This window comes from Aulostomus chinensis, chromosome 15 (genome assembly GCF_037954235.1).
Source record: "Aulostomus chinensis isolate RoL2024-O1b breed Wild chromosome 15, RoL_Achi_v1.0, whole genome shotgun sequence".
Classification (NCBI taxonomy): domain Eukaryota; kingdom Metazoa; phylum Chordata; class Actinopteri; order Syngnathiformes; family Aulostomidae; genus Aulostomus; species Aulostomus chinensis.
The window spans coordinates 6,640,150-6,663,855 of record NC_141334.1 but is presented as its reverse complement, the minus strand read 5'-3'; the positions used below and the strand labels follow the sequence as shown (position 1 = coordinate 6,663,855).

The 23,706-nt window shown below is 41.0% G+C and overlaps 1 protein-coding gene across 3 annotated transcripts in view; it reads left to right on the top strand.

Moving 5' to 3' along the window:
- Positions 1 to 23,706, top strand: part of rapgef6 (Rap guanine nucleotide exchange factor (GEF) 6) — a 144,519-nt gene that overhangs the window by 32,551 nt on the left and 88,262 nt on the right. For all 3 annotated transcript variants that reach the window (XM_086179483.1, XM_086179485.1, XM_086179486.1), the window contains exons 4-5: positions 5,877 to 5,960; positions 17,693 to 17,762. In XM_086179483.1, coding sequence (XP_086035609.1) covers positions 5,877 to 5,960; positions 17,693 to 17,762 — 154 coding nt within the window. The remainder of the gene's footprint in view (positions 1 to 5,876; positions 5,961 to 17,692; positions 17,763 to 23,706) is intronic.

The window sequence follows — 23,706 nt, the reverse complement described above, 5'->3', positions numbered from 1 at the left end:
TGTCTAAAAGCCAACAACAGTGTGTTAAAATTCCATAGGAATCAAAGCAAAAACTGCAAATGTCAAAAGGAAAAAGTCAAATATTTGAGGGTTCTGGTTTGAGGATCTTAAATGTAAGGGTTTCATGTATAACAGAAAATGAAAAGGACTGTTTAGTTCATTGTTTGCATGTTACAACCAGCTTGTTTTAAGGGAAAAGGGAAAGTAACATAAAATGAACCAAGATTTTAAAGGGTTCAAAAGAAGTATTTAATTAATAAAGTTGCTTGCTCGGACAACTAAAGTGTGGCAGATAACTAATGGAGTGCTGCAAGATAACAAAACGAGAACAAAGGGAGACTGTAACCTAGAGTTGTTGGGTAAATAACTAGTACAAAAAAGGGTAGATCACACAACCAAAACCAACTAAGCATCCAAACCTCATGTGTCTAATAATACAAAACTAGTGCCTCACAAGATCACAAAAGTTTCACAGAGTTGCAGTAACAAAGTAGTCTATTAGAACGAGTAGGCACAGGAGCATGGCTGGCTACAGCTTGCTGCGGAGCGTTGGTCTGTCAGCTTCTTATTAGGCAGCCTGCTGGCGATTGGCTGATCGTCCGTCCAATCAGGGGCCGTCCGCACAGGTGTCCGGGATCAGCGGTATTGTCCCTGAGAGCGATCACACACACACACACACACACCTATCCACATGCACACTCGCAACAGTCACACAAAAGGGGGAGGACCTCCAAACGGCTGCGGCCGTAACATAAATGGGGCAGTTGGCTATGAGATGTCCAGATCGGTGACAGTAAAAGCAGTCTCTCTCTTCTTTCCTATCGAACACTCTAGTCTTTACATTCTGTGGTGCCGGAGCACGGGGTTTTACAGGGGGCTGACTGAAATACAGACTTATGCAGAAGAACATACTCGTCAGCAAGAACAGAGGCAGCAGAGAGAGACGATACTTTTTGTTCATTTAAGTAAACCACTATTCGCTCAGGTAGGCAATTTTGAAATTCTTCGAGAAGAACCAATTCACGAAGAATTTCAAAATTGCACTCGCAACACTCACACAAAAGGGGGAGAACCTCCAAACGGCTGCGGCCGTAACATTGCATGATTAAAAACAGCAGAATAAATCTGCAATAAAAGTGCAAATAATTGTGCTGGAGGAGACAGGAAACCCATGTGAGCTCATACCAGCTCTCCACTATATTAGCCAACATTTAATTTATAACAAACTTACTAATTAGACTTCTAATTTTAAAGCTGTGATAGCAATTAGACCGTCTTGAGGCCAAAAGAAGCTATCTGAGCATGTCACCTGTTATTGGTGTTTAACAATTCATGGATTAGCGGTGAATATAATAAACAGACTGTTGAAAATATTTGTTACTTGAGGCCCTAATAAGCTGTGTTTTTAGGGATGATCTTGGTCCATTGGTTTTTATTGTGGCTAGTCTGCTTTTAATAGGGAATTAAGACATGAAGAAAGTCTTTCTTTCTCTTGTAGCTCAAATGTTTGTATATTCTGAGACATAAATGCATTGTTGAAGGGAAAGGCTGGTGATACTCAATATTTCAGACGCTGTCAACCAATCCCTAACAACAATGTGCCTGAAGACTTCTCAATATTGTACGACTTCCCCGGTGGCACTGATTCGTTGGCACCGAAGACACCGGAGTTCATAAGTAAAACGACTGGGGACTAAAACGGGAACAAATAATGCCTGTGTGCCCGTGTTCATGGTGACGAGGGAACATGTCACCTACTGCAGCAGTGTGATTGATGTGTTTTTTAATAAGTTTGCAAACAATAGAGGTCTGTGTCACCGGGGAATAAACTATGTTATATTTTGATAGAGCTTTTGTTTGCAGAATATATTAATTGTTGGAGCCGATGATGAGAAAAATACAAAATAATGGCAATTTTAAAAGTGAACTTAGGCTTCAAACAGGTATCCTGAGTTCACCCGCCATGTTTGAGTGTGCAGCAGCACTGACACTTGATTTATTTATGATCATATCACTTGTGCATCAGCAGTATATGTGTGTGCTGTGGCATATCATGACATCCCAGCTAAAAAGTATATGTGGATTCAGGTTGTTGTCAGATTCTTAAATAAACATCATAGCTGGCCAAAAGGGATTTCCGAAGGTCTGTCTGGAGATCTGTCTGCCTTCCTTCATCTTCCTCCATGTCTGTCAAGGTGTGTGTGATGAATGGATACTGAGATGGATGAGCCCAACTGTAAAATAAGAAGCAATTTTAGCATCATTTATAATGTGGATTTGGAGGACAACCTGTCAAAAAGAAGGCAGAGCAGAAGGAGAGAGGAGGAATGAGAAATGAATAAGAGGAAGGAGAGGTGACGGAGACTGTTTTAAAAAAAGCAGAGAACAGAGGTAGATGATGAAATGAAAAGAGACATGAGGAGAGATGCAAAGATTTTTTTTTTGAAGAAGAAGAAAGGGCTGCATCGGAGGACAGTAAACAAGAGAATATGTAACAGCCAAAGAAGGAGGAAAGGATAGCAAAGTCATGAGGGAGGAGAGACAAGGAAATTAATGAGGAATTTTGAAACAAGGGCAGACACGGGATGTGGAGGAAGTGCAAGAGTTGGAGGGAGGACAGAGATGGATGAAAGGATGAGAGAAGCTCCGCATGCTGTCGATTGTTGTTCAGTGGAGTCACGTTAGACACTCAGTGGTTTAATTTACCATTAAACAAACACACAAAAGATCTCATTGTCCAATACACTCCTCCACACTCTACCAGGGGCTCGTCTTAAGTTACTTAACCCAGGAAGATGCGCCCACATGTCTCTCTCTCACACACACACACACACACACACACACACACACACACACACACACACACACACACACTAGACTGCTATTGCTTCTCTAATTAAAACACAGTAACAGTTGTTAATCATGTTGACCTCACTCAAAGCCCACAACTCAGTATGAGTTTAATGGGATTTTTTTCCCCTCTTTCAACATAATTATTATTTCCTAACCACACTTTATATTTGCGAACAAAATTAATGCAATCGAAATTGTGTAAACATAATCAAACCCATCATAAATTATAGGATTTGGCACACTGAAAACTAATCCAAGCGCCTGTGTCTACAAGATGTGTTTGTTGAGCTCAAAGTGCTCCACCACCTGATTTTAAGGGTGTTTCTTGTTGCTAGGATACACAAACTGCCTTCTAACACCTCTGCATTCATTTGTTGTCAAGTCTCTTCTTGAGGAAAGGTATGACTGTGAGAAAAGACCCTCATCTGACATACTGAGAGATGTGACAACATCCCTCCGTGCTCTTGATTTCAGTGGTAACCCTTCACTGTTAGATCGTAAATAACTGGACGTTCATGTCACATTTTCCACCCGATTCTTGACCTCTGAATGGCCGCTGTAAAAGAAGTGACATTGAACTTACCAATATTTGTAAACTTGAATTATTTTATCTGAAAACACACTACTGAATAAAAATACAGAATGCTGAGGACAAATTTGTGCCAAGGAAATTGAGCGTTTTCAACTATGAGTTATGTCCTTTGACACTGTCAGAACCAAAAACCTTTGGTGGACACAGGGCCATTATATTTGTTATAAAATAATTTTATTCTTTTGTCAATTTAAACAGAGGTCAAATATCTCTTTAACTTGATTCACAAAGGAGTGTAGGGCTTCAACTCATGATTATTCTGATATATTCTGTTTCAAAACTTGATTTAAATGTTATACACAATTTTGTCTCGTATTTATTTCTTCTTTCTACTTTGGTTGAAAGTATGTATTATAAGTTACTTTGCCAAATTAATATAAAGTGATACTTGTTGCCATCATTACGTTATTAAGCATCAATCAGTTGTTTCCCTTCAAACTGAGGTCTCCGCTTGGTTGTTGTCACATCTGTCAAACTTCATAGTTTAACATCCACTTACTCCCAGAAACACGTATCACACTGGAAAGCTGTTGTCTTCTGTTTCATCCAGGGCGAAGAGCTTACGTTACAATTTTTTCCATATGGTGTTTCTCTTCCCCCTGTAGTGCATTATTCTGAAAACACTTCTCATATCTTGGTATGTTCCCAGCTTCTCTACTCACATTCATGACCTCAGGCACAGATACTGTGTGACCGGCCTCTCTCTGCATGATTGACTTGCAGCTGACTGCAGTCTGTTTTGTTGTTAATTGGACTGGTGTTAAGACATGAAATAGCATCCATAGGGACGTAGCTTCTGTTGAGAATTTGCTTATTTTCAGTTAAACAAAATCCAGTTGTTATGACTAACAGGCAAGATTTCTTGTGTGTCTGTGTTGTGTATGCTAACGTTAGTCCTTTTTTGCATTACAGTTATTTGATTTTTTTCTACCTTGCACTGATGACACATTATGTCATGGTTCTATAGTGCCTGGCGGTCTGTAAATACAATCATGTAAATACAACATGCAACTGAAACTTGCGTGTGCACATTTTCATTAAGTAGCTCTTAGCTGCTCCTCATAGGTGTCCCCCAAAATGTCACCTTATTTGATATAGCCAGTTCAGCCATTAAAATATAGATACCCAGGATAATAAGAATGTAATAGAACACACATTTACTGTCACAGAGTTGGTGATGAAATCTCATTTTAACTCGAGGAAACCTTAAACCTTTCACATAAGTTAAACTTGGAGAGTGGGCCAGGCCGATCTAAAATGGCTAAATGTGTAAATACGTGTAAATAGATATCCCTCAGTACCTTGACTGGCTGTCTCACTATTGAGAGCTCTTCATCCTTTAAATGCATTGTTTTACTACTATTTTTGTGCCACGAATGTGCAAAACTGCATAGTATAGAAAAGTACCTGTTATTACAATCACTCTTCATGCAGGAAGAAAAATCCCACTTAATTTAGAAGCACTCAAGTATCAATAATAGAGCCTGGAGTGCAGTCTTACACCTTGTCATATTGAACAAAAAAACTGCTCACAGCCTCTAATAGTCAGCAGTGGGTAAAGGGTGTAATTGGTATTTGTCCCCGCACATAATGAATTTCAGAGTTATTTATTAGCTCCACCTCTGACGGCTTATTATATAAAAATATCATCAGTTAATACATCTACATATACATGTAGGCTGCGTTATTTGATGTATTTTTTTTCAATGAAACTATTTCACCTCCATCCACTCAGCCACCCCTGAAACTGTCTGGACCCTGCCTCACTCTTTGAAAACCTCTTTGCTAATGGTGCGTGCTTACAATGCTGCATGAAGGCCCCCCTTGGGGCTACATGTGTGAGCGCAGCCCAGAAATAATTTTCCAAATGCACTTAAGCAACCAGATCATCTCACACGGAGGCTCTGACACTGACAAGAGATCCAACATCAGGATGAGGAGACTACTCCACAACATGATACAGTGGAGGGAAATCAAAAAAGGCAGAGTTACCTACTGGAGCAGGGGTGTCATTAGAAATGATACTTTGGTTTCAAGTCAACGCGAATGCTGATGTTAGAAATTGTAAAATCGAACACAGAATGATTAAAAGTGACTGAAATAAAGACCTCATTGTGTCTGAGGCAATGCAAACATTATGCAGCAGGTTGTTACAATGATCAATACAGATCAATATAGTTGAGGCACAGTGGCTGATGGTGTCTGAAAAATACTGGCAATGTCAACAACAGGAGAACAAATATCCTGCTTCACATCTCCTCAGAACACATGGCTGGCAACAAGCTTCCTTCAGCACATAAAAAAGCCAGTGTAGAAGCTATAAAACCTGCTTCACTCTGCCAAAATATCACCCCTCGTACATGCCTGATGTATTTTAAGTGCTAGACTGCTGCAGTGTTTCACAACGGTGTGTTCTGTCTTTGTGTTCCAGCCCAGATAGTATCGCTACCTGTTGGTACATCCTGCTCTCTGGATCAGTCTTCGTCAAGGAGCACATGTACCTGGCAAGATGCTGGTATGTAACGATCAGCAGTGCACGCACGCACGCACACACGCACACACACGCACACACACACACACACACACACACACACACACAAGTACAGTGAAGAAGGTGCCCCTATAGTGAGCAGGGATTTGTCTGACATTACATATCAAGCTTCCTTATCTTGTCACCATGTCAGTGTGTGTGTGTTCACCTGTAGCAGGAGAAGGGAGACTGCGTGTCATGGAGCTGTAAGGCTTGTGGGATTTTGAAAGGGATTGGTGTATATACACACAAAATGCACCCAACGCCTGTGCCTTACAGTGTCAAGTTCAACAGGATGTCTCGCCTTTTGCAGCCAGGTTGTATCAATCAGAGACGATCTCTCAGTCAGTGAGCCTTGATTTATTGTCATGATGATTCCATCTGCTGCAATGTTAGGTAACAGCCATTTCACTTAGGCCTATGAAACCAATTTCTAATGTTGTCTAAGATGGAGCCCAGTCACTTTTAATTACTGTTGCTAACCTTCTGTGGCAGCCACATTGAATGATTAAAGTTTTACATGATTTTATAATCTTAACTATGCTATTTATTCTTTGATGGATCTGTTTCACATTTTACTCAATTGTTTAACAAGATAGGGCACTTAGTGGTTGGTGCGTCTTTTACCTGCCATAATTAATTTGTATGATGAGATAAAGTGTTTCGGATGTGAGTGCAGCCCCAAAATTAACTGAATATAAACCATGAAACACAATTTTAGGGTTGGGACAATCCAGACAGAAGCCAGAAGGCATCAAAATGTGTGAATGTAATAGTCAGATACTGAGTTTCTGAAAGCAATTTATTCAGACGTTGTGTTTCTGTTTTAATAAAACTTTGAATCAAATTATTTTGAATACAATTGTGCAGGCTTTCGTTTACACAAGAGCAAAACAGCCTATTGAAGAAAAGCGATAATAGTTGGTTACCCTGAACATACACATTGGTCATTGAATATTGGGCTCCACTTTAAAAGCCAAAACAGTGGGATGATGGCAGGTTTTTGAAATACCTTTCAGGGTCATAATGTTTGTGGAAGAAAACCCAGCATTCAAAATGTTTTTTAAAACCCAGTATTTTCTTTAAATTTCCGGTCGAAATTTACTAAAATACAGTCTTCTTTTTTCCCCCATTGTCACTCAAACATGTAAAGTTTTCAATTTAACTTTGTCATAAGAGAGAAAATCATCATAACTAGAAACTAAAAAGTGGTCAGGTTTGTTATTTGTGCTTGTCACCAAAATAGTACAGTGGCGTACTGAAACGCATTTGGCTTCTAAAGAATTTCTGATGTCTCAAATGATGTTTTTAGGAGCACACCTCAAACTCAGATGACGTCAATGAACACAGAGAAACTTTAACGCTCTTTTCCCATGGGCCGAAAAAAGGTTTGCCAACATCTGGTTTTTCTCCGCATTAAACCTGAACAAGTTTAATTAACATTCACCCCCAGGTCCAGTGACCCTGCAGTTGAAACGGTGTTATTGGCATTGATGTGGAAAAAAAAACAAAACAGGGTGAACACAGTTATATGCGGCCTTCCTCTGATGCTCCCAATCTTGTATGCAATTTGGATGAGCGGTTGGAGCTCCTCTTCAGTTAAAAAAAAAAAAAAAAAAAAGACTGGGGCAAAAGATATAAAGTAGTAACCACAGAAACATTGTCAGTTCCCTCCATGCTGCTTTTACTACCGTGTCGAATACCAAATTGTAATGAAGCCCAACAGATGAATCTCTGGTACTGTTTAACAACACCTTTCACCTCCTTCCGGTGTGTTTGTGACGTTGAGCATGATGCAGTAGGGGAAAAGAAAACAGAAAGGTTGGCAACTCGTGTGCTACTCACATTGGAAAGGGGATCAGTTGACTTTTTAAAACAGGTTTAAAAAAAAATCTGTGACTGTGTGCAGAGTGAAAACTGTTTTCATAGTAGATGGATGTAGAAAAGAATCCCCGTGTTGGACTGCACATGCATCATAATCTAGTGTAACTTAAACAAGGAAGGGTTCAAGATGCTGGACACATACCGTCTGTCTCCCTGATCTGATCCGATAGCAACCGCAGCTAAATGGGCAAAGTGATGCGGTCATACGGCAAAGTTGAAAGAAAAGAAAGTAGCTGGTTAAGCAAGAGGATGTTGTTCAACACAAACCACCAACTGACCAACTGTAGCTACAAGAATAGTTGGTCAAGTATCAACAGCCTTAGGGCAGTGAACACCGTGTGGGTGTGTGTGTGTGTGTGTTCATTCCAGTGTGGGTCAGTTGATAACAGTTTCAGTCGTGGGGTGGGGGGAAGGTTGCTGCCATGCAAAAAGACTGGAGGGTGTGTATGTGTGTTGGAGTACTAGTCACAGCAGGGGGTCTTGGAAAGGGTCACAGAGGGAGCTGATAGTGGGGAGTGGTTTGCATATGTGCGTGTGTGTGTGTGTGTGCGTGTGTGTGTGTGTGTGTGTGTGCATGCGCATGTGTGCGGAATGTGGAAACCCTGGCGGAACAGTGGCTGGCCATGTGTTCCTGAGCAGCCTGCCTGCCTGGAGCCCAAAAGCACATCCAGGCAGGAAATGAGCAGGCTCCACACACACACACACACACACACACACGCACATACACACACCTCCCTGGAGCCAGCCGACAGACAGACAGACAGACAGACAGAACAGACCAGTGTAGAGCGGGAGGGAGCACACACACACTTCTCCCTCATTTAAAGACTAACTAAAAAACTGACAGCCGCCTACTTCTTTTTTTCTGAGGGAAGCTTTTGTGTTGCTCACACTTTGGAGTACAAAGAAACTTGCAGGGATCTGTACCTGGATTACTGGAATATTACACCCCCTCCTCATTGTGGATAATATGCTGGATTTCATTTCACTTGCAAGGAATCTAAACAAGTGGACTCCCTAAAATTCCGGTTCCTGGTTAGTGATCTTTTGCACTCTTTGTCCTATTTTCTGCCAGCAACTGGAAGAATGATCATTGCTTAATTCCCTTCAGGTTTTTCAAAACTCCCTCTCTTGCTCTCTTTGCATTCTTCAATGCAGCATGCTCCATTTCCTGCCTGCCATCGTTTAACCAACTGGATGACCAGGAATTCCCTGCGGTGCTGCGGCAGGGTAGTTTACCACTGCTGGGCCCCACGGCTCTAAAAACACACGGCTCACTCCTGTGTGTTGTCCCTCTCTATCCATAGTGGTTGTATTTAACAGGAGCATATGTCTTGTTCAGAAAACAGATTAAACGAGAAGCGACCTATAATGATTGTTTCAGCAAGTTTAGTTCTTTTCTTCCTTGTTCTGCAAGTAAAACATCCACGGCAGTACTTACAGTTCCTCTGTTTTGCTGCTTTACAGAAAGTCAGGATTGTATCCAGATCTACAGGAAGCCACAAGTCATTAGATTTTAGTCAAGTGTGAAGAAGTCAACTCTCACTTAACTAAAACTAGGCTGGCTACGCTTGAGTGTAGCAGCAGCTGCATGTTGAGGTTTGAATGAATCGATCATGCTGTTGTCTTGCAGATGGCTCGTAATGTTCTGAATGACCCTTTACGTCATTCATCTGTGTGTGTGTGTGTGTGTGTGTGTGTGTGTGTGTGTGTGTGTGTGTGTGTGTGTGTGTGTGTGTGTGTGTGTGTGTTTGCTGGTGGTCTGTCTTTATTGTTGACTGGTGGCCAGCTCCAGTCTCAGTCTGTGGAGTCAGTGGTCAACGTTAGTCAAGCAAACACTAAAACTGCCAAGAGAACCAAGAAGTAGAATAGTGTGTGTGTGTGTGTGTGTGTGTGTGTGTGTGTGTTTCTTTGTTAGACTATGGTTTTGTGGTTCTCTTTCTTTGCCGTCGGTCATCATTACCGTGGAAACATGGTTGCCAGACGGGCCAGGATCTCTGTTTGGGTTTGATTTTTGACCGAAGCGTTGTAGTGAGTCAGATTACACTCCTCTGAGATTTCCATCTACACATAAACTGCAGCGCAGCTTTATAGTCGGGAAGTGACCAAAGTTAGCCGAAAGGAAGTCCGTTCATGCAAAACAAGCAGACGATTCATTTATGGCATTTTTTGAGCCACAAAGAAGCTGATCAACTTTCCACTCGTGGTGATTTCTAGTGCTAACACAGATATGACACAATAAATGTGTTAAGAGTTTTTGGTATCTTTTCTAGGGGACTATGCGATGACCAGGTTTGTATGATATCTCTGTAACTGGCATACTGGCTGAAGAATTATTAGTTTAAGTTGTGAAAATGTGTATTGCAGTTATTGTTGACTTTCATTAAGTTTTAGAAGACACCCTGAGGATAGAGACAATCCTCGTGGTGGATTAGAAAAGTCAAAAACACATAAAAGGGGCAATTAATGAATAAGAGAACAAGAAGGCACCTAAATGAACATGCAAAAGGACACGCAAGAATGACACAAATCAGTGAATTCTTTCCCAATTCATCATTTAAAACAGTTGCAATTCTAGTTCATTAGAGTTGCTGAAGATTTTTCAGAGGAACAGTGGAATTGAATTTGAACAAACCCTGTAAAATATCCTAATTATGTGGAGCGAAACCTTAAAAGCAGTCTTTCTGATGACTGTCTCTGCGGGACTTCAAGCATCAGACAGCCCTGGGAGAGTGTGTGGTAGGCGAGGATATTCCTGAGTAAAAGTGTATTAAGTCGAATGCTAATCCACCGAAAAGACAACGCTGCTCTCTCCTGGTGCTGTAAGTATGTTTGCCATTTTTGTGGGTCAGACTTTTATTCCGTGGCACAAAGTAGGAATGAGACACCCAAGGGTAACACTGATGACCTGCACCAGCTCCCATGGTTGTGGTCAACCAGCTACTGTCAGCCCAATCTTTCTGCTTTGAGTTTTCCTTTGATAATGGTCACCAATAGCAGAATGTTCCATTATAATTTGCATATTAGGTGGAGGGTTGTAGCCAGGGATCAGTGCTATTTTTTTTTTTTTGTACCCTCAGTGAGAGAGAGACAGTACAGTGGGAAAATACTGCCCTTCCTTGAATATTCGTAAAAAAATTGTGTTTTTATTTTTTCTTATCCAAGATAGATTGACATGGAAACTGTCTGAGGTCAACGTTCTGATCTAAAGATCGTTTTCCCCGTCTGTTTTAGCTAGACACACAGCTCTGTGTGATATAAAAGGCAATATAGAGGGTGCAGTGAAGTGTGCATGCCGTTTACAAATTGGAGAAAAATAAGTCTTTTGAATGGGTGCTGGTTGGATGATTTCTGCATCTAGATGATATCAGTCGATCGCTGCATCACCAACTCACTCTGGAGGCGGCTGTGATCTCAGTTTTGCGAAACTAATAAAGATTGATTTACTGAGGCAGATGCAAACCAGAATGATTTAGAGTGAGCTTATGTTGAAAAAGTAATTTAAGAATAGTTTTCTATGTTATATTAGACAATGAAATTAAGTGTGTGTGTGTGTGTGTGTGTGTGTGTGTGTGTGTGTGTGTGTGTGTGTGGCAAGGTGTGCCATGCTCAGCATCACAATGGCGTCATCCATTAGCCCAACCCTAGTCCTGACCAAGTCAGAGACTTGATCCTGGCAGCAGTGATATTCTTCATCACGTGTCAGTATCCTGTAACAAGACATTTAATGCTGCTCCTCCTTCTGCCCCCCCCCCTCCTCTCCGTTACAGTGAATCATGTAGGAAGTATTGTACATCAAGTATCCACCCCACTGTGATTCAGTGCAGGATTCATGAAAAACTTGGAAAAGTAATGGAATGGAAACATTTTTGAAAATTTAATTAAATCGGGGGAAGGGGGTGTAATTTAAGATTAAATCTTCATATTAAAGTTTGTGGATCTGTTAACGTCAAAGTAGAATTTTTTTTTTTTCATATTTTCATTTACTTCAGTATATGTTTGTGCTGTAACAAACCATATAGTTTTTCATTAGTTTTGGTATATTTTGACTGCTCAGATAATGCTTGGCCATTAAAAAAAACATCCTCACAGTTGTGGAAAAGTCATGGAAATTCATGAGTAAAATTGTGTGTGAACCACAGCTCTAACATATAAGTGTGCGTGTGTGGGTCTCTGTGTGTGTGGCATTCAGTTCTTTGCCGGCTGTCATGGTTTATTGCCCATGGCGCTGCAGCTGTCACTGGACCTGCCTCCCCACCCCACCCCACCCCACCCCTTGACAACAACTTGTTTCTGTAGGAAGCGAAGGGAGGGAGATCGTCACCTGCTGACATCCAGCATGGGCAGAGTTTCAGTGCTGACAGGGAGGTGACTTATTTAAAAATCAAATTAGATCGCTGTGATGGCAGAAGGTAAGGGGTCATAGATACAAGTATGCCAGTGATAGATTGGATAAAGTCGTCATGAAAATAAATCTACTGTTATTTGGCAAGACATTTGTCTTCTTATCTATCTTATATTTTTCAGGTCTGTTGGTTCCTGTTGCTTTTTGTGTACAACTTCTCCCCTGCGACCTGAATTGTTTGATATTGACTCATCATTGATTTGACATTTTCAGCAGTTCTGAACGTACTGCAGCAGTTTGTGTGCTTTCTGTTTGTTTCATGAGTTTATGAAGTTCTAATCCTGCTTTAATTTTATCAGATTTAATATTTGGTCATAATGGGGTTTAGAGGTTTGATTTATTGTTTCCTCTCTAAACCACAGATTAGCTGACACTCATATTTACACACAGGCATGCTTTATATAAGGCCGACTGTTTCTTTATTAACGATGAATGGTATTTCTTCTTTTCTTTCATCCATCCATGCATCCATTTTCTGTACCACTTATCTGCTAAGGGTTGGGGTGGGGTGGGGTGTGTGGGGGGCTGGAGCCTATCCCAGCTGACATTGGGCGAGAGGCGGGCTACACCCTGGGTGGGTCGCCAGTCCGTCACAGGGCCATCAGGAGCAATTAGGGGTTCAGTATCTTGCTCAAGGATACTTGGACATGGTCACTGGGGGAAGTGAGGATGTAATTTCTTCTTTTCTTGTCTCACACAATCTTACACACACACACACACACACACAGGCGGAATGTGGAGACAGGCTTGGCAGGCTTTGTATGGTGCTGACAGCGACCGTGCGTCTCGCCTCAGTGGAGTGTGGAGAGATCTGTCAAGAGTCGGGCTGACCTGCAGGCTAAGGGTTTTCGGAGAACTCTGAGTCCAGCAGACTGCATTCCACCCTGGGTTCTGTTAACACCGTACAGTACATGGGTGGTCATAAACTAACGGGAGCAGTTGCACTGATGTGCATACTTGTATTTATTTCTATAGAGTCTGAATATGTTTCAAGAGGAAGAACTACATGTTTGTTTCTTTAATAATTTTTTCCCTGATCGTTCCGTTTATTTATGTAATGTATCTTGAAATAGGTGGACTAGTGGACCTGTAACCCCCCTCCCCCATTTGCTGGCAAGCGTCTCCCTCACTAAAGTGTCATTGACAGATGATGCCCCTTGCAGTGTCAGGAATCCTCTTTGCAGCTGACACTGACCTTTGACCTCAATGTGGGGGGGCAAGCAAGAAGAAGTGATAAAAATGTTGATGGTACAAAATATTCAGGTCTTCTTCACAGTGTTGAATTTCCCTATCTCAGATATTTGAAGTTTAAAAATCCCTCTCTAATGTCTGTGCTTCATTCTGTCAAATTATAAATTATATTAGAATCAATATAGAGGTGTAACACTTTTTACTGGCCTTGGTTTTGCCTTACAAGTGCAGTTGATGAGAAGAGTAAGTGTTTTAATACATTCAATGAATGATTTATGTCATTGTAGAACCAAAGAAATACTCCTTGTAGCCTTAATTATGTTGTCAAAAAGTAGGGCTGTGTCACCAGGGACAGGTACTCCCTACATGTCACTACTCTGTGTATCTGTAAGTGTTTAATAAATCTAATCACAGCTCAAGCCCTGTTGACACATGACTGCTATTACATGGGAGCCTGTAGTAAAGTGTAATGATTACGTAAAGTAGGTCGCCTGTGATTACACTCCTCTGCAAATCTACCATGTCCGCAATTTGTAGATCAAAAACTACGAATGACCTGCCATATTTTGCCCAAAACAATGTCATGTGGTCATGTTATGTTTCAGCATCTCAGCGATTTGGAAGGTGCACACGAGGCCGCCGGCCTCCATGTCGTCAGCCAGAGTGAACCCTGCGGTGATGCTGGCAGCTTGGTGATAGGTCAGATACTTTTGACCTGCATTTACAAATTTACTGATCCGCGTTCTCCAGACCTGCTTTGTGAGTGAACTGTCACTTCTGTCACTGCAGCAGTTCTACTAAAAATAATGTAATTTATTACTCGTTACCCTCTTTTCAAAGGACTACAGTTACATCATCGGTTGCATCTTTCAAATACTGACCTTTCGCATGCACCTTTGTGTAAATATCCAGGTAATCACCGGCTTCAAACTAGCAGTTGTGGATTATGAAGGCAATAGTAAAAAGCACAGCAGGGCTCAGTATTTCTGGGGTCTATTCCCTTAAGCTTCCCATTGATGTGCTGTCCTTGTAGGTGTATCAAGAGGTCCGACATGTTTTCACAGTCAGAAAAAAAAGAAGTCTTGGTACCACTGCACACAAATTACTTTGACACTAATACCCCCTTGACAAAAGGGACTTTCTCCAGCTGCTGAATTTAAGTGTTTCTATCCTCCAAACTAACATGCAACTGACCCTGGTAGTACCAGAGCTTTGTTTAGCCCTAATCCATCTGCAGGAAGACATATATATTCATAGCTTTCATTCATTTACAGTTTTCAGCCATGGTGGGTATAGCTTCACACTTTGAAAGGAATCAGTGTGACGCATACAAGCTTTGATTCGATAAACTCATCACAACCACTTCTTTCACCATTTCTAAGAACATCTATCAGTCAGAGGAAAGAAAATTGCTTATCTAATACAGAAATGTGTTAGAAAAGGACTTTCATCTTAGTCTCCATCATCAGAACAGATTAAGAAGATAAACTTTTATCTCAGGTAGACTTTGTAAGAGTAGCATGACTGCTTATTGTAGGGACAGGGTGAGATGATGAAAGGGAATGCAAAGTGAGAAGAAAGAGGAAGAAAGGAGCAAAGCAAGAAAAAAGGCAAAGAAAAAAAGAAGGTAAAGAGGACAGGACAGGAAGCAAAAGAATAACAGCAGGAAGAGGAAGGATACATGAAAGTGAGACTGTTAGAAAGATATTAACAGAGAAACAACTGGAGTTGCAGGGGCACAACAAAGAGAGCTTAAAATGAAGGACATATTTAGTTTCATTAGAATGGCAAAAAAAAAGGCTATCGAATCAAGAAACAGAAGAAGAAACTACAGGTTGGAAGGAAACAGAGGCGAAGGAGGAGTTGGAAGAAGGTAGAGACTGTGCGAAAAACATACCCAAAGAGCAGATGCAAGAGTGAAAGTTGGCTTACTACCAGCTCAGCACGACTCCATAATTAAAATCAGCCACCCCCCTCCAAGTCCTTAAACAACGCTGAGTCGCCACTTTAGGGTGCCAAAGGGAGTGGGACATGTTGACTGGCCCGTCTGTTCTCAGGGATATCCTGCATGTGGTGACTGAGCTGTTCAGGGGAAGGTCTCACTTACTACATGGGAAAGCTAAGGACATGCCTAATTAACTTACACATATACTCAGGTGCTGATAGGGGGGAGGGCATTTTCCCCCTAAAAAAAGTGTCTGAATCCTACATCCCACATACAGGCACGTAATGAAGACACACAAAAGTAATAGAAGGAAACTAATAGAATATCCTCTCACCAACCCCGTTACATGTGAGGGGATTTTCCGTTGTGGTGATGGAGTAAAGATCCCGTTTGTTAGATGTGCACTTATTAAGATAATGGTAACTTTGTAATGTCCTGAGTCATGAGGGGTTTGGAGAAATGTCAGACTGCAGCTTTTCTTATATAACGGGAAACTAGGTTTTAGACGGATCAAAAATGTCACCCTAGAAATATAACACACCAGATTCGAGTGAAATTCAGTTCAAACAAGGGAGATGGTGAGTAAACTGATGAAATTACCAAGACCTTTCTGAATGTGTATTCATGAAGGGTCCAGTTTCTCTTTTAAGATGACTAAATTAGTTTTTTGAGCCTTATGAGTCAAACATTTCAAAACGCTCCGTTGCAAATCAATTTGCGAAATTTATTTTGAAGAGTGATTATACTGCTGTTTAAGCTAGCGTAGCTTAAAAATGGTGGACGGAGACGTTTATGGTAAAATGTCTTTTCAGGTCCTGCCACCAAACACATACTTGGATGTTGTGCACAATGTCCATGTGATGTGAAAAGACTGCATACCGACCCACATGGTCTCACCACAACATCAGCTGCTCTCCTCCCCCTTATCAGACCACACAACAGCCCAGCAGACTAGGGTCCATGAGGTCTGCAGACAAAGACCCACATTGTGCAAAAACATCATGTTTATTGCTGATGATTGTGCAACTGAAGTAGCATGTTTCTGTTGGTTTCTGCCTCAGATATCATCACCGTCCTGAATAATTCCCTAAGCCGTTTATTGACTTTTTTTTGTTTTTTGTTTTTTTTTTGCTTAAATCAACTCCTTATGATGTTTTGTCTCCAGTTTTTTTGTGTTTTCTGAAAAACTTGGGAAAAAAATGACCTGGGCAATTATTTTAAGGTGGCAGCAATATGTCTCCTGACAGCAGTTGGATCTGCACAGTTTTATTCATCTTGCCTCAATTATTTACTGGAAACAATCCGGTTTAAAGGATCAAAGTTAAATTTGTGTTTGTTGTCCTGAGACATGCGTGAGGTTTGTGTGTGCCAGTGACATTGCAGTGTTGTGTAGTTGAAGTATACAGCCACGCTAGCCAGGCAGATTAGAAAGCACTTTTTATGTTTGTCACCTTACCCAACATTTATTCCTTTTATCTAGATTTTCATAGAACCTTTATAGTACAGTATAGTACCAGGAAAGATAACCTGTTGATGGGATCACACCAGCTGTGATGCCTGACAGCATATTGACCAGTGGCCCCCTTGCCACTCCTGCTTCTGGCCATATTCATGGTTTTCCTCTTGATCTCAACTACACATCTGTCAAGTTTCGTGACTCTGTGATACACATTTGTGACTCCATCACAGTGACAAGTCCACTGACTGACAGACAGATATATAAATACAAGACAAAGTACTGAAAATTACCCCTGAGCAAGTTCCTGCTACATTGATGTCTCGATGACCACATTCTGCCATGATGACACAAACACACCCAGACTCACAAGATCAAAACAATACAGCCACATGCTGTTGTGGCTGCTAAAAATAACCATCAGTGCGTCTGGTTGACTATGAAGTGATAGATTTAGAGTTTCAGGTGAAGAGACTCTTACTGGTACAGTACATGTTAAACCCAACAGTTACTACTTCTCAGCAGTATTTGCAGTACAGTGTCAACACTCCCTTGGCATCATTTTACTGTGAAACCTAGCCCACCGCCATGATTTGGGCAATTGCTGTGACTCAGTGGCATTTAATGCTGATGTTCCTTACTCTGTGTGTGTGTGTGTGTGTGTGTGTGTGTGTGTGTGTGTGTGTGTGTGTGTGTGTGTGTGTGTGTGTGTGTGAATGTCATTGACTCTGTCTCCAGTGTCAGAGTGTGTGTGTTTCTCATTGCCTTACTTTTCTTTCTGTTTTAACACTTATTGTGTGCGTGTGTGTGTGTGTGTGTGTGTGTGCTCCCTACAGTTTTGGCAAGCAGCTGGGGGGCAGACGAGGATGTGAATGCATCACTTTAGAGCCTTCAGAAATGATTGTGGTGAGTAGACCCCCTCTCCCTTAATTCTCCCGCCAATATATCAGGCCTCTGATTGCTTCCTTGTTTTTTTTCCACATTTACTGGATCTTTGTGTCAGTTTTTCCCTCTGTACTTCTCTTTTGTTTGTCCTATTTCTTCTTTTCATTCATCTCAGTCCCTCTTTGTCTTGGGCTCTCAGTGCAGATCTGACATTAACATGCGTCTTGGCTGATCTGACCTCAAGTGGAGGGCTCTAAGTGCAGGTGTTAATGCAGCCAAGATGCATTAGGAATGCATTGGGATCCCATCCCTCAGACCACATGTAGAGGTGGTCTGGTGTGACTGCATTTAGTATGACCTGGAGCACATTGAAGCACCGCCTCCTCAGATGATGTCCTCTTCCTAAGTGGAAGTATACAGGCCAATCATTGGCAGATCTCGGATTACATGAGCTTACTTTGCCCCAAGAGTTTCAAAGGTAAAGGGAATTGAACATCTTTGGTGTTTTTGTTACCAATTTGAGATGCATCGATTGTCAGAAGTAAATAAATTAACTTAAGCAGACAAACCTAGCCATGACCGCATCATCCAAAGCACTCGCTGTTGCCTGGTCTCAACATGGTTGGCTACGATGCTATGGCCTATAGCCCAGTATGTTGTTCACCTCCCTTGAAAGGTAACTGCGCTTGGCATCAAAGCGGTTCGCAACATCAGTGGCTGGTCCACCTCGCAACGTAACATTTACTCCATACGCACTTTTTCAACATCAGATTTCTCAAAGTAGATTAAATTGTTGTTCAATGAGCTCCAACTATTAGGATTATTTGCATCATTTCAGTTGCCATGTTGAAAGTACACAAAGAAACTCAGCACAATATCATAAAAGCCCCGCCTCCAAATAGTGTTTCGGTGGTGTACTTACAACGTGACTCAGCCAGTCAGAGGCAGACGAGTAAATGCGTGTCTATGCCGTAGATCAAGTATTAGGAGTCAAGCTTGAGTCAAGCTGTCATCTCGTCTCATACCATTGTTATGCAATGTATCTCTGTCCTTCAAATTCAAATATTGATGGTAATCTGTTGTTTATTTCCTTTTTAATTATTTGTGAAGTGAAATGTCAGAGAAACCTGAAAAAAATAAGCCTCAGATCAAATGGAACTTACATAATGCTTTAATGGAGGCATTCATTTGAGTGAGAGAAAAGGCTATTTGCTTCTTGAAATAATAGGATTTCAGGAAACTTTCCAAACAGGAACGGCTTGATCATGTTTTGTATCTTCAAAGAAGGTTCTGTCTAAAACCAGCTGTTGGAGAAAAAGTCAAGTATCAATTCAGCTTAAAGTTGTCAGGACTGTTTTTTGAACAAAAGAACAGTGTTTTTCTGTCTGCCTCCACAAGGTTGCAGTGCTTACAAAGTCTCCATCATCTCCCTGAAGTCCTTCTGCTCTCATCTCCCCTCTCCTGAGTCGCTGTGTCTCATTAGCAAATGACTTTTACACCTGTGCAACAGGAAGAGTCAGTTCTGCTGCTGCAGTTTAATAGGAATAGATTTAACGTCATGGCTTCTTGTCCTCTACCACTGAGGTTAGATGATGTCCCTGACAAGTCATTGTGAACAAAAATGAAACCAACTCTTGCCTGGCAATTCTTTGCCGCTATGAACGATTCAGACAGAATTGATTGCACATCTGTCCTAAGTGTAGCCATGGGAACAATAATGAATCCTTATCATCCTTTGACAGATTTGTTTACTTATTTTGCTTGGATTAAGATGGAAACTGAGGCAATGGTGTGCAATGTTTTATGTAAATGAATGCAAGTTAAACCTCTCTTTATTGCTGATTATCACATTAATAGTGCAGGCGGTTTCACTCTAAAAGCTTTTACTTTGGGTGCCTCCGGCAGTTCGTTACAGGAAACAATTCCCTGCTGTACAGGACATCGAGTTTCCTCTACCGTTGAAACGCACAAAAACAGTTTCTGTTGCACGATTAATTAATCATTCACTTTTAGCTAACGCAATAAAGAATCACGGCATATCAAGTTCTCTAAGTACACTCTTAGAATTTCATACAACAGTCTTTTCCTATTCAGTTATCCAGAGTCCTTTGTGTATTCTTGTCAAATTTATGTAACCGGCTGAACATTAGCAAATATGTCGAGGGAACTTCTCTCATTCAAAATCAATCTCAGCCATACATAGAGAGGAATTGCTGTAGAAATGAACTAGAGCTCATTGTTTGTGGTGTCTGTTTTGGGGTGTCGACTCTAAAGACAGGGAAAAAAGAAAGAAAGAGAGAAAGAAAGAAAGAAAGCATCTGAATGATTCATCATTTAAGAAAGATGAAAGAAAGTAGTGTTTGGAACCAAACCTCAAACCCTTAAAAAAGAAAAGCAATGAATTACCCCCCCACCCCACCATAACTGATGGTTGTAGTCCTATAAATGTCCCAGGAAACAAGGAGCAACTGCAGCTAAACTCTGAAACTAGAGGTTGCATAAGCACTGCTAGAACCAAGATACATTGGTAACATACTAATGAGACACAGATTCATCATGTTCTTCTCTGTAAGTTGCTGGATTGTGACACTGTGACTGATAGAAGGGAGATGTGCGAAGGTAGAAAGGGATTGTTGTGTCCTTCATTTCTCACTTTGAACTACCCAGCTCTCTTTAGATTAGTTGGGTAGTTTTGCTACGTATCTTTGCCACAAAAAGAAGAAAAAAAAATTAACACTTTAAGTACACGTTGAACTGTGTGAAAGAATGTTGTTGCAGCCTTGAGGCGAGTGTCTGACTAGTCAACAGGGTTATAGATTTAGATCCAGGGCCATTAGGATTAATTTTTACAGGAAAAGTTCAAGACTGAATACACTGCAATAGTAAAGCATATTTTATGAAAAGCACTTAACCACCCTCTGTGGTTCCATTCAAATAGTATTTATACAGCTATTATAAAGTGCATGGTGACCATGAGGATTTTCTTTGTGTGACGGTCCCTTTCAGGTCTGGTATTAACGTACTTCCTGAGTGATCTCGTTACTTGTGGGCTGTGCTAAATTCAGGTGTGACTGTGGTCTGATCCCTCAGACCACATGTGGCCTCATGCTTGTGACCTGAGATCCTCTGTGTTAGTGGAAGAAGGTATTTCTGCCCCATCAGTGGTTTACTATTGCACAATACCTGATGACTTTGATAAGCTCATTTATTACAACTGTGTCAAATATTTTGGGCGGTTATGTTTGACACACCTGTAACACTCCGATGGACAGAGCTCTCTTCCTTGGAATATCCGACTGACTAGACATTGTTCGATCATCGAAACAAAATGGTAAAGAATGGAAATATTAGTGTTCCAAATTAGTTGACAAGGTTGTCGACACAATCCACAGCAGGAAATAGACGTGATATGTGCCGCTGGTGCTAACTGTTAAAAAACATTCTAAATCTACTCACATTCTTAAACCTGCGATCAGATCACCCAAGACACGTGTGTATATGTCAGATTTGAATATGGCCATGGTGTTATGTTTTAATGTGATGTTGGAAATTACAGGAAAATAGCTAACATCCTAACAGCCTAAGATCCTAAATCCTAAGAGCCTCAGGAAGGACATGGTCTGTTTTTCCACGGCATTTTTGTCTGAGCATTAGGAAATGAGCTTATGTAGAGACTATTGTTAATATCCGTGTATATCCTCATGTTCTCCCCCTTTTTAGTGATCTGAAATGCTTCTGCCCCTTGTGGTACTGCAGACTTGGGTGGGGCTTTGGATCAGTGTCAGACTGATGTACCGTAAACAATAAAGTACAATATACTGGAGCTTGACAAACTATAAATCTTTAGGTCCTCGTCCAATGCAGGGACTAACTCAACAGTTTAGAATGAACTACAGCTCCCATGAAGCTTTGATAAAACTTTAAGACTAGTGGGATATGTGCTTGTTCAATGCTACAAAATGAAAAGGGTTGGTAAGTGTTTGCATCGGTTTTCCCCCTAATATTTTTGCTTCTAAATGTATTTTGCCCTTTACTGTCATCTTAGAAGGCACAGATTTAAAGATTGAAATATTCCTGTTTGCATTGTTACTTTTCCTCGCTGAATTGTTTCACTCCGCATATTTTAGCTTTTCAACTGCTGGTTGTGCCTGTATGAACAGCTGTTGTAGGCATGTAAAATCATTGAGTATTCGTCTGCAACGTGTCAAGAAAAATAAAAAAAACGTCATCAGTGAAATGTCAGTTGAGTTGTGCAAAGCAATGCAGTGCATGCTATGTTTTAGGTGTTAGCACTAACTGGTCAGGTATAAGCAGGCAAAAACAAACAAAAAAACAAAAAAACTTGGTTGCCAGTTTATATTGCGGCATTTATTCTCCAAAAAAGCTGAAAACATCACCAGTAGCCCAAAACACTGGCTATCAGTGGGCTGACAATGACTTTTTTGGAAGTTGTGCAAAGAGGAATAACTGATATAATAGTGAATATTAAGAAAATGACGATAAAAAAATCCCAAAAAGAATCAACAACAAAAAAAAGTGCATGCACATACACACATACCAGACAAATGCATAAACTCAATAGCAGAGGGAGAGTTGTCTAGTCTCACTGCAACACTCCCAATCAGCTAATTAGGGCCATGGGAATAGTAGAGGTAGTGTAATGTGTGGCTGTCGTCATGACGCGGGTCACAGGAGTGACATTCACTGGCAGATAGACTGTGTGTGTATGCGGTGGGAATGGAATGTACGCTGTGGGAAGAAGTGAGGAAGGAAGGAAGGAAGGAATGAAAAGAGCAAAGAAAGGATACTTAAGCGGGTGATGAGCACTGGTAAGCTTCATCAGATACGTCGGGTGGAATGTAAGCTGACAAGATATGTAGCTGTGAAGTTAGTCACGCATATTGAAATGGACGCAGGAAACAGGAGCTATGGTCACATTATGACCATGAAAGGCTCAAGAGTTCACAATAGAACTTGTCACGGGGTTGATTGGGGTTATACTCAACTGACAAGACAGATACTTCTGTAGTCAGAGAGAAGGATGGTTTTATAGTCACAGGATATGCCCCCCCCCCAATCTCTGTATTATCTTTAACTGTGCCATGAGGCTCGTTAAAACAAGGAGGGATGACATTTTATGCTGTGAGCTGTGAGAAGGGAGACATCAATACCAAAACTGGCCTGTTTTACAACTATTTTTCATAGCTGAACCGTCCCACACACATGCATTGTCTTGGTGTGTTCAGTTGTTATCCTGTGTATTATATCTGATTTCCCTTACACAACATATCGTTCCACTCCCGCCTGAAAATTATTAGCATCTTAAAAGAGGGAAGTTTGAGAAAATAGATTCAATTTTCTTTAATACTGCCTTCTTATGGCTAAACATTCAGCCCAGAATGGACTATAACTTTTACCAGCTGTCCTTTAATGTGACGTATAGCCTCTTGACATATTTTGCATTTATAGTGGTTTTAAAGTCCAAAAGGCATCGAAACTAGGTCTCTGTTTTGGGTATCAGCCACCATGACCCTCTTGGTAATTGGTTTTGATGTATGGGTTCTGTGAAATACAGAACAGTTGAGCCTTTTTTCCCTCTGTAGCTAAAAAACACTATAATCAGGCTTGTTTGTTCAATGGCAAAGGGTTTAATCGTCATTCAGTCCTGGGTCAAATGATGCTGCAGTAGACGTGGGTATGTATCTGCTCCATTCAGCATTGATATGAGGGTGGTTGTTTTCCACTCCTCCACCAGGAACTTTGATAATCTTTTGTCACCTCGTCCACAAACTCAGGCCGTCTGCATCATACATCAGTCGGTGTTCAGTTTGTAAAACAGCCAGGAGCAAAAGACATGAAGACGCTGTTTTTTGATCTTTACCCTGTTTTGTTGACACATAATATTGAATGTGACACCACAGGAAAATCAAATTAACATACAAAGGTTAGTTAGGAATAAAAGGGG